Source organism: Bos taurus, chromosome 7, assembly GCF_002263795.3.
Source record: "Bos taurus isolate L1 Dominette 01449 registration number 42190680 breed Hereford chromosome 7, ARS-UCD2.0, whole genome shotgun sequence".
NCBI classification, from domain to species: domain Eukaryota; kingdom Metazoa; phylum Chordata; class Mammalia; order Artiodactyla; family Bovidae; genus Bos; species Bos taurus.
The window spans coordinates 22,532,014-22,544,338 of record NC_037334.1 but is presented as its reverse complement, the minus strand read 5'-3'; the positions used below and the strand labels follow the sequence as shown (position 1 = coordinate 22,544,338).

Sequence of the window (12,325 nt, the reverse complement as noted above, 5' to 3'; positions counted from 1 at the left end):
GAAACAAAAAAAATCTTTATTTTTTTACAAAAGTTTTCATAAATGCATTGTATATTTGATATGCATGCTATTATAACAAAGCAACTAAAAATATAATTACAGTTAATATACTTTTATGCATATTTAAAAGGTAACTTTTAAATTTCCTCAATTTTTAAAAATTGAAAGTAGAATAAGCAATTCTTCAAAAAATATCCATTTCCCCTTCATGCAACTGCTGCAGTGACTTAACAAGAAAAATAAAAATAATCTGTCGAATGTTTAAAAGCCACTGTCACCCCATGAAAACCTTTCGTTTGGACCAAGTTTAGAAGTGCTTGCCTCCAGGTAATATGTATCTATTGCCTCTGGGTTATAACCATTTATGTGTTCTCATTAGGGCTTTGTCCTCACTTGAATGCTAATTCCATTCTTACTGTGGTTAACTGTAGATTCACAGAAAGGACCTTGTAGCATACTTAGAAAATTCTGACTACCGGGATCATGTTTTTCTTTTCACGTATATGCTTTCTTAAAATAGAAACAGGCAAGAAAATATACCAACTTAATTCAACATATAGTTTATCAATTTTATATATAATTTTTCATTTTTCCTGAGATATTAAGTTTGTAAGTGGTCTGTTTTCATGCAAAAATACAGTTTTCCATTCTTTACATTCATTTCATAGTATTTTGTATTCTAAGTAACTACATCACATTTGTGCTTTATATTAATACATTTGGAAAATAAAGAATAATTCATTTCCTTTACTGCTAAAAACAGAAAAGATTAGCGACTCTTTGATGGGTAATACAATCAAATTAAGTGCTGACTTCAAGTTGCTAAAACACTACCTGACTATAAAAATTGCAATGAAAAATTCTATTTTTTTCATGCTTGCAGTTTTACCTAAATTTAGAATGGAAAGTTGACCTGCTTATGTGAGGGAGACTGGGTATTTATTCCTTAGATTCCTGAGTTCTTGAGTTCCTAATATGTGAGGCTAGGCCTGCACACCACACCTGGTCAGTTTCCTCTCTCATCTGGAGGAAAATCACAATACAATACAAAGACGACTTTTATGGCAAAAGGAAAGAAAATGGTGTATATTCTACTTTATATCTTTATAAACAACAATATCAGTTTGTAAAATGTGAGAATTACCAACAAATTTGAATGAGAAACAGAAAAAAGGCCAAACATTTAAAAACATGTTTATGCTTAAGTAATTGACTGCTGTTATACTTCGGATTTAAATTGGATTGATGTCCACTATGAATGTAAATATCTTAAGTACATAGCCTTTTTCTATTTTTGGTTAAAGAGAAATACCAACTTTTTCCCCTCAAAATAAAGTTGGAAAATCTGAGGCAAGAAGGATTTTCTTTCGTTAACACATACTGTTTCATTTCTATTTTATTAAAAAATTCAGTAGTTAAACAGAGGAAAAAATAAATGTACATGCAATATATTTAAGGCCTGCTGTTTACTTTTCTCAGCACATCTGCAAGAACCTGTTTATATGCCCAAGTGTGACGGTTTTCATGAGGATTAGGAAGGCTAAATAGAAACTTAAGATCTTTAAAGTGAGGAAAAGAAATCTTAAGTTACCCATAATCAATTATCTCTATTACTAGGTAAAAGTGGAATCAAAATAAAATCAAAATTATTTGCTTAAAATTACACTGTTTAAAATCCTTTGTAAACAAAGATAAACATGAAATTTAGTTGAGTGGAAGGACAAAGGGAAACAGCTTCATTTTCTTCAAGACGTGAAGCTACTCGCCTTTAAGATAGTATGAATATCCAATAGCAATTTTATAGCAATGAATATCCAGGTAGCAATTTTCTTTTAATTAGTCAAATATATATTAAATATAAAAAATTAATGTTATGTAGATGTGGCCTTGGACATTTTTAGTATTTGTTTGTTTAGAAATGCCTTTAAAGTTAGTGTGCATAGAATAATGTGCATAGAACTGGGTTATTTACCATAAGTCAAATCTTAAGTGTGAGCAGTGGGACTGCAGAGAGAGTCCAGTAAAGGAATATGTAGAAGACTGGATAAATACATCAAACAAAACTGGGGTTGGTCCACTATTGCAAAGACTGAAATGTATCATCTCTGGTGCAGATTCATCTAGTAAGCCTGTGTGATTATGCAGTTTCTAACCCACAGCCTTATTGACAGTATGGATTTGCTCCCGGTGAAAGGAGCTTCTGGACTGTGACCACTGCCCCTGTCTATTTTCAGATCCTGGCTCTACAGATTAAAACACTTTAAAAACACTTTCCTAGGGACAGTTTCTTCTTCAGATGCAGTCTGTAGCTTGGGACTTAATTGCTGTTCATGCTGGGCTTTAACTATATGACATTGTTGGCACCCAGGTACAAGAAGTATTTAAGCACATAATACAAGAGAGGAGGTTTTCATGGGTATTTAGAAGCATTTAGAGATTCTATGCATGAAATTATTCCCCAAGGAGACAGTTATCTGTGATGGACTTAAGTAGTTTTCTAGGGGTATTTTGAAGAGGTTCTTCAAACTTACGTTGTTGAAAAATTATTTTATTTGGAGATGACATTCCCCTCCTCCCTACATCCTGCCTTGACAGTCTTATTGGAAGAAAGAGAAACTGTTCAGAATTATTGCCACATGTTTCCCAGGCCTGGCATAGACATGTTGAAAATGGAAGACTGGAAGAACCCAGCAAGGAAATTTGGTATATTAATTGCTGCCCACCGTGAGAAATAATTCTGGGTTTCTTATCCCAAGTCTTCCCTAAAGCTCCATCCAATGTAGAGTCAACAGACATCTTTCATAATACATGTGGTAAGACATCCATGAATATACACATACTATCCTTGAAATAGTTGTATATTACACTACTTCTGGGTAGTTCCTAATATTTTAATAAGCTTAATAAATAAGGAAATGGATTGAAAAGTCTTTGTAAAATGTTATGTAAATATAACATTTAAGAATGTCTGAATTTGCATTCATCATAAATAAAAGTAAAAATTGGACAGAAAACGTTTTCAAACCAATAAGGATTATTATGTTTAAAGAATCTGAAGTTATGTAGCTATAAAGTTATGTAGAAGTTATGTATCATGTCTGTTTCAGCAAGATTCTGTATTAGTTTTCATTTAAGTCTAATTTAATTGTGATTTTGTCCATCAGTTATCGAATAAGGCAGTCCACCTTGCCTCAGTATTTGCCATACCTGTTTACTATTTCAAAAATAATTAAGTACAATGTATCAGTTATGTTTTTCTTTTATATTTAATAGAAGTTCTGTGAACATTGAGAATATATTACTTTTAGTGGTACACAGTTCTTAAGAAAAGTCGATTTTTTTACAATGCCACTTGTGATATTTTTAGCAGCTTGCTACAATATCATTGTAATAAAAATAAAGTGTACTCAGTGATGAGAGAGAAAATATTGTTAAAGATCTCTAGAGACAGGAAAAGGCTCAGTCATAAGGTCACATGCTTTTCATTTTCAGCTGCATCATTCTGACTTGTTACTTTCAAGAACAACTATAATATTGCTACATTGTCCATTATACCGAGAAGAACTTTCCTTGAACTTCACATGGAGGTTGAGTAAAGCTCTTCTATTTGTTTTTTGAAGTACTCTCTCAGCTCAGGTCTCTTAGCCTTTAGGGTCGGTGTCAGCAAGCCATTTTGAACTGAGAACATATCAGAGTGGATGTGAATGGCTTTAACCTAAAAACCAAACGCAGAATACATCTTTATCAGGAGTATAACACAACATTCATAGCATACATGGTAGAAGTAGACAGGCATGTGGGAATAGAAATACTGACATAAAAACAGGCCTATTTAAAAAGTCAGAGTTACTGTAACAGCCTGTCAGCTTATTTGATATATCTGAAAGCCACCTCATCCCCTTCTTACTCCCCAATTTAGCCAGTCAACAGAAATGAATGAGGTCCTCACTCTGTGCCAGGCACCGAGGGCACAAAGAGGAATCACGAGTGCCCCTACCCTTGGGGAGTGCATGCTGGTATCCAGCAGAGGAGGCACAGTGGGCAATTATTAGAGAGAACGGAATACTCAGGAGGAAGGGCACCTAACTCAGGGAAGCCTTCCCAAATTAGGGGAGTGTTAAAGGACAAGCAGGAGTTAACCAGCTAAGGAGAGGCGGGTGAAGGGCATGCTGGGCAGAGGCAACCCCATGAACACAGCCACAGGAGTGAGAAATGGCAGAGTGTGAAAAAGGAAATCCAAGTGGTTTCTTTTGTCGTTTCGTGAAATAGGAGGCCAAGGAGGTGACGGATGAAGCTGAATTGGTGGACAGGGCAGTTTTAGAGGAAGATAGTAGGAAGACACTGAAGATTTTTATACAGGGCAGTAACACAGCTGAATACACATTTTATAAAGTTCTTTCCAAGAGAAACGTGAACATGGTTTTTAAGAATGTTAAGACTAGAAGCAGCAAAACCAATCAGAAGGATCTGACCAGTCCATAGGAGAGCAGAAAAGGGGCTACGCTTAGAGTGGTGGCAGAGACAGGGTCAAGTAAGCAGTTCTAAGAGAGATTCAGAAAGAAATGAGATGAAATAAGGAAGAGGCAGTTTTGAGGACTCCCAGGCTTCCAGCTTGGAGGGCTGCATGGAAGAGATGCCATTCACAGGAGGAATATAAAATCTAGGTGGGACATGATGAGTAAATGTTAAAAAAAAAAAAAAAAAAAGTTCTGCTGGAAAATTTTATAGCATTATTGGAAGGAGGAATGGAGAGATCAGGTTTAGTGTTCATGGTGCTTATTTCCATGAGGCAGATCCCAAGCCTCCTCATACAAAGTCTCTTTGCAATGCTGAATGGGGGGCCAGAGAGATAGATCAACTATTCTGGGAAGGGCTGGGCAGGCTCCTCTCATGTGGATTCCAGCTGAAAGGCTCACTGTCAATTCCACGAGAACTTTTATCATCTGGGCTTGAGCTGAATCCTGGAAGGACAGTCTCTCCAAAAACTTGTATCCTGACTGACAGTTGGGTCTACCTTCAGTTATTTTGTTGAGATAACAGATCCATATTATTAAAGAGCAAAGGAATCACTATATAAAGACTTAAAAAATTAAATGTGCTGAATACACATATACTTTCACTTGCTGTTTCACTGAACTGATCATTTATTGAGCAACTACTATGTGTCAGGTATGGTGTAAGGCACCAGGGATACAAAGAACAAGACACAGTCTCTGCCCACATGGGCTTACAATCTAGTGAGAGATGCTGCCATGTGAATATTACTACTACAGGGAAAGCAGTGGTCCATTGCTTTGCTAGCATCATTCCCCATCTTCCATGCTAATAAAACCAGGTTTTGTTTGAGGCCAAAATGGTCTATATGTAAACTATGACAATCCTATTCCCTATTTCCAAGCCTCCCTTGAGACTAAGCGGGTAATCATCAGATCCATTTTTGGCTACTGAGAAGAGAAAGTTTTTGCTTTCCGCATGAAAGTTTCAGATATACCTATTTCTACCCACTCCCCCTTTTTCCTTCCTTGAATATGGACTGTGTCCAAAGCCATAGCAGCCACCTTGTGACCATAAGGTGATACGCCAACATACCCAGAATGGAGAGTGGGAAGAAAGACCTAGGGCTTTGAAGACCTGTACCTGCCTTGGACATCTTATCTTTGGACTTCTTATGTGAGAAAACCACAAAAACACACCCTATGTATGTAACATACTGAGGGTTTTCTTTTAGAGCTGAATGCATCTGACATAGCACCTAACCCTACCCGGGTCAGGATTCACTGCAAAGGGATGCTTGAGTAAAACTCTGAAGGATAAGCAGGCTTTGGCCAGATAAAGATAGCAAGGGGAAGGGAGAGGCTGCTCTATGGCTCCAGTAATGGGGGCATGGGTTACAGAAGCCAGGAGAACAAGAGTGCAAGGTCCCTGTGGCACATGCTACTGCCAAAGGAGAACCGTTACTTAAAATCCATGGATACAATCAGGAAATGACTTATTTAAAAAAACAAAACAAAATACTCTCACACCCATTAGGATGGCTATTATCCAAAAAAGAGAAAATAACAAGTGTTGGTGAGGATATAGAGAAATGGAATCCTTGTGCGCTGTTGGTAGGAATATAAAATAGTGCAGCCACTAAGGAAAACAGTATGGCAGTTCCTCCAAAAATTAAAAACGGAATTACGACCCAGCATTTGGAGTGTGTGTGTGTATCCAAAAGAACTGAACGCAGGATCTCGAAGAGATATTTGTACATCCATGTTCACAGCAGCATTATTCACAACAGCTGCAATGGAGAAGCAACCCAAATGTCCACTGACAGATGAATGGATAAGCAAAATGTGGCAGAGATATGCAGTGACATTTAATTCATAAAGGAAGGAAATTCTGACACATGCCACAACATGGATGAATTTGAGGGCATTGTGCTAAGTGAAATAAGCCAGTCACGAAAAGATAAGACACCTAGAGTAGTCAAAGTCACAGAGACAGAAAGTAAAATGGTGGTTTCCAGAGACTGGGAGTAAGGAAGGAATTAAGAGTTACTGTTCAATGGGTACAGAGTTTCATTCTACAAGATGAAAAGAGTTACAGAGATGGGTGGTGATAATGGTTGTACATTATGAATGTACTAATGCCACTGAACTACACATTTAAAAATGGTTAAGATGGGAAACTTTATGTTATGCATATTCAACAACCAAAAAAACTCAGGGAAAAAAATCAATGCATGCAAATAGTCGCAAAAAAAAATTCAACATGTCAAGGATTGTTTTCAAAATCTCTGATGCCAATTGTCTAGTGTTCTGGCAGGTGGATACTGTGATATGACAAAGAATTCTTGGCCCAGAAAATTCTCCATTGCATTCACTGATTTTTCAGATCAAAGACTCAATGTTCAAAGAAGACCCCTAAAACAGCTATACTTTCTACTTCTTAAAAAGCTTTCAAGAAAAATTCTAACAAATTCTGGCATTTTTTAAATGCATGCTTGTAATTTTAAAATGTGATGATTTTTAAATGAACACAACATTAACAAATGAGATTCACCTTTGCCTCTTAGAAATTTGTTCAAATGAAGGATTCACTTTTGCTACAGAAAGAATAGCATTTTAAGGGAACCATGTGTGGTGAGAAGGGGAGGACAGGACTACACTAAAACTAAAGCTAGCATTACATGTAGCAGCTTCAACTTTACTTCACATATCTGAAGGATTTCTACTTGGATATCCAATATACATACGTGGAAATCTGAGGCACCTGCCCAAAAAAGAGGTATTATCTAATGTTTCAAAATTTGTAAAGGTCCTTGTAAAAAGTGTTTTGTTTGAAAATTCCCTCAGTGATCTTGATATTCAAAGAAGCAAGTAAGTAAGTTGGTTGCTGGAGTTGGTAAGGAACAGGGCTGGCAGTTTTTGTACCCTCTGGAATATACTTTTTTCCTAACTTGCTTCTATCAAACACAAATCATCCTAGGGGATCCAAAAGTCACTGGAAACAGGTCCCAAGGGAGATGTTTTTGGCCCATAGTACACTGAGAACCAGGGGTTCCGCAGTGGCCACTGCTGATGGGTGCGTGGAGGTGGACGTGGGCATGAAGGTGGGGTGCTGACAGGCAGGGGTGGGATGGAGTTGGGGAGAAGCAGAGGTGCATGAAGGTGGGGTGTGGGAGGGATAAGTGAGGGGGTTGGGTTGAAAGTGGGGGTAGAAGATAGGCTCTGGCTCAAGCCCTAGATCTACTAGAGCAGCTCTGCTCTTATGTCTGGTACATGTTATCTAAGTTCGGCTACTTAAGTTTGGAAATCACCATTTGATAACAAGACTAGTTAGCATGAAGAAAAGATGAACAAAATCCAAATAAAACTTAATCCAAGATACAGTGGTTTAACTTTGTAACTCATGTTTACTGTTATGAAATGGAAACTGAAAAAGTGGCAGAGCTAACATCCTTAGCTCCTTCTGATAGAAATGGTATCACAGGAATGCTTCTGACAAGTGTCAACAGCGCACCCACCTTCTTCTGTAAGTGAAAATAATAATATATTTAAAAGGAGATGCCAATGCCAAAATATACATTTCTACAGTGTCCCTGCAGCCTGGGTTTCAGCTTATGCACCTTCCTAACAGCATGTGGAGAACGTGTGTAACTGAGACAAGAGTCTACGTTCACCACAGGGACCTGGGTGAACCCCTCGGAAAATCCAGCAGCGATAAGCAGAAGCTTCAGACAGTACAGTACGGGGAAGATGACTCTCACAGGGAGAGCTACCGGTGCTATTATGCTATTAAGAGGGTAAGTAGAATGTAAAAGAAACGTTATGATCTTAGGAAGAAAGAACTTCATCAGCTGGTAGATTCTGCGTATCTGTCAAACCAGCTACCTGCAGCAAGCCTAAGGCGCTGCCCGGGGCATCTGCAGTTTAGTGTGGCTCTCTACAACACAGTCTCTTCCTGAGGAGAGGAAATGAATACAGTCTTGCAGGAAGCCAAGCAATGTGGCACTCAGCGCGCCTTTCAGCCACTTAACAAACAGATCAAAGTGGCACTGCTGCCAGTCCCTGCTCCAGTCTGACCTACGGCCCTGGGTCTATTTAAATCCTGCCATGAAAATACCTGCACAAATTGCTCCAGTAGCTAAAAATCTAATCAGTAATTGGGAAAAAATGAGTCAAAATAGTTCTTTAGCTAACACTGACCTTAACTGTGGGTCACCAACCTAGTTTTTTATTTTTCCCCAGAAAAAAAAAATTTCTCAAAACTTGCCAATGTTCATTTTTTATAATTACATATTTTCTAATAAAACCAAATTGTTGAATTGTGGCTGGGAAAATAAAGGGATAAATCTTTATTCTCCCATTATGCCTAACACAACATAAAATGTGTTTTCCAGTTTGCAATAAACGAAGTTTTTGTTGTGGAAAGAAGGAAGGAGATACTTGATGTTAGCTCCCTTTTTGAAACTATACGGTTATCAGTGATTTCTTTTTTTTTTTTTTTTAATTTAAAGACACTGTAACATTTAAATTTTATATTGGAATATAACGTTTCACAAGTGTCAATTTATGCCAACTCACTAAAGCATAGAAATTTTCATAATCCTGAAAAATCATTCAATAGAATTACTCAGTGAAACACTTTAACACACAATATTGCCTGTAGATAATAAATACAAAATAAATAATTTAGGACAGGAGAAATTTTTAAAAATTTAATTAGGGAAATGCTCAATTAATTTCTGATTTAAAGGCAAACTGATTAAGTATTCATTTTAATGACAGAAAATACAGTAAAAGATATTTAGCAAGGGCTCTGCAGTCAGGATTTGAAAGATCTATTAAGTTTCAAAGTTCACTTTGTATTTATATGCCTATACAAACTAATAAGCCATATAAGTGTCAAGAAAATGGTTAAATAATGGTTAAGTATGCTCAAATACTTCCCAAGAACCTATATGTTTTAATTATTGATACAGTTATTTTAAATGCTTCCTTTCTACTCATTAAGAAATATCTCCCAAAGATCTCCATAAATTAATGATGGTTGGCCTAGTTCTAGGAATTGTTTCTGAAAATTAAATTACATTAAATTTTCATCTAATTCAAAGTTTAATTCAGATCAATCCTGCCCAGTAAGTCTCAACTCCTAATGTTTCTGTTGAATGATTTAAGCCTTGGGCTTGGGTATGTATTTGGGGTGGAGGCAGCAGGGGAGGGTGCTGTTAAAAAATTAGCAAAAGCCTTAATTGATCATTCTTTTATGAGGAAAGGGAAAAGGACTAGCTGACAATAGATTATGGCTTAACTGGAATAATTTATGTCAAGCTTTAGAATACAACTAGGAGCATACCCTTCTCAGGCACGAAGCCTGGTTTTTGCTCGCCTGTGGTCAGCTGAGGGTACACGCTGGCTGCGGTGGGGAGGATGCCACAGACCAACTAAGAGGAGAATGAGAACAGAGAAAATGGAGAGGTAACAAACAGCCCTGGCAATGAAACTCAGGCCTTTGGGATGCCACATGACTTCTCTGTATTTGAGGTTACCATGGCAAGGGCAGATTAATAGAGCAGAAACTCTGCTTAAGGCATATGGAAAGTTAAGAATATGCCCACTCTCAGTAAAAGCTCTAATTTGAGCAACGGTTAACACTGGAAAAGGTTCTTTAAACATAACCTTAAGAGTGGTAGTCTTTTCCAGGAAAGAGAATCAGTTACAATTCTCCATGTACCCTGAGGCAGGTCACACAGCCCACATCCAGCAGGGGGCGTGCAAGCCTTGGGAATCACAAGGATATCTGTAGGATCCCAGTGCATCCCCAGCGCCCTTAACGCCAGCCATTCAGGTAACAGAGGCCCAGACGCACCAGGTCTCCAACCACTCTGTGGCCCCTGCTCTACATACAGGATCATGTCTGTAGTCACACAGCTTCCCTTGATGGAGAAGCAATGAAGTCAGTTCTAGCAAATTTAAAAATTTAAATAATTATCATGCCAGAACTGACTTTGCATTCAGAAAGATATATGTGACTTCCCTGAATGCCTTAGATTTTATAATTTTTTAAAATAAGGATCTATTTATCCAGGTCTTATCTGCCCAAAAACATGCTGAAAGATGCAGGCAAAGCAGTGTTTCTCAACCTAGATTAATGTAAAGATCTATTTCAAAAGAAAAACATTTCTCTCAAACCCTGAAACTGTGTTTACTTAAGAAATTAAAGTCTTAATCTGTGGAACTGTTTTCTAATTGCCAAATAATTGCTGTAAGAATTTTAGCAATATATTTAAAACTGGTTTAAAAATGGTTTTGGGTTAACATCAAAATGAACATATAAAATTTAAAAATTCTCATAAACCCTACAGACTCTGTTGGAGAAACATTTTATGAAAAACAATTATATTAAATGCATACTGGGGAATTTCTTAAAATCCATATTAATATTTTTCTGTTTAAAGAATTGTGCTTTTGAATTTTTGACTACAGAGGATTACACATGGTATGTGTAAGAAGGACCAAGTATGCTCATGAATTCAGTTACAAAAAAGAGGCCCAACCTTGCAAAGTCAAAAAGTCTTAAGAGGTTTGCTGTGTCCACTCCCAGCACACTCTTTGTTTCCTCCTCTTTGTAAAGAGCACACTGGGCTGACAGATCCCTGGCCCCAGAAGGGCAATCTTTTCCATGTCCCAGCAAGTAAGATCACCGGCTGCAGCCAAGAAGACAGTCCCCATAAAAATAAAAATGAGACAGGGCTCTGCTGCTTTTGAGTACTGCACACAGCTCGGAGACACACCATGTAGACACGCTCTACCGGTGACAGCTAGGAACATATTTCAGCTTTATGAACATTTGTTATTATGAGGACAGTGAGTGCAGTCTCACTTAGCAGACAACCTCTTTTAGTTAGATTGCAGGTTGCTGCAAAGTCGGCTTGGAACAGGCTTTCGGAGGTCTGCTGGTACATAGCCTGCCTGCAGGGCACAGTGTGGAGGATAGGGAATCTAGCTTAGGGTCACCGTCGGTTGCTTTAATTTCCATCCCTACGTAAAGGGCGGTAACAAGTATGGAAAAGGTAACAGTTACCTGTTCAAAAGAGTGGAGTCCACTTTCTTGTCCTAACCTCACCATATCTTCTAAAATGGCTTTCTTCAGCTCCTGAATCAAACCATATAGGTAAAATTACAAGGCAAAATCACATTTCAAAATGGAGATAGAAGAATCAGTGAGTTTTAAGCAAAGTACAACTAGTAACCATACCAACACGTGCCCCCACCGTTTGAACCCCCAGCTGTGGCTGACACTCCCTGGCAGCAAGCCAATCACCACCTATCATCTGGTAAGTAAGTGCTGGCAAGGCCTAAGGAGCGCCCGAGAGCAGGCTAAGGGACTACTCAGCTTTTCTAAAAATCGGCCCTCTGGTCAGCCTGCTGAGTCCCTGGTGCCTTGTCACCCCCAGAAGAGCCCAGGGCCTGGTGGGAGCTCTAGAGTTCACACTGCTAAGAAACAGACCGTGTGACTGAAGGGCTAATGCCAAGTCAGGGCACAGAGATCCTCTTCCACAGAACCACACATGTGCCAGGAGGTTTCTGGAAGGTGTGAGCAGCTAATGCTCTCAGCAGGAAGAACTGTGCTCCTTTTACAATTCTATGACTGTCTCTCTAAGCCCAGTAGACACAAAATCTACCTCCCATCAGGAAAGAACAGGGCTGTCAGAAGGCCTACGCTCACATCTGACACTGCTGTTAACCAGCTGTGTGGCTCTGGGCAAGCCCCCTCACTCCCTGGACTCTGCTGCAAGCTGCAAAACAGGGCTGGACATGCTTTCTGTGATGTCTCC

At 38.4% G+C, this 12,325-nt stretch overlaps 1 protein-coding gene across 9 annotated transcripts in view; it reads right to left on the bottom strand.

Moving 5' to 3' along the window:
• Window positions 1-3,247: 3,247 nt before the first annotated feature.
• Window positions 3,248-12,325, bottom strand: part of ACSL6 (acyl-CoA synthetase long chain family member 6) — a 63,218-nt gene continuing 54,140 nt past the window's right edge. For 8 of the 9 annotated variants that reach the window (XM_059887992.1, XM_059887988.1, XM_059887990.1 and 5 more), the window contains 2 exons: window positions 11,572-11,643; window positions 3,248-3,715 (listed from right to left, as the gene is read on the bottom strand). In XM_059887992.1, coding sequence (XP_059743975.1) covers window positions 3,578-3,715; window positions 11,572-11,643 — 210 coding nt within the window. In that variant the 3' untranslated portion in view covers window positions 3,248-3,577. 9 annotated transcript variants of the gene reach the window in all.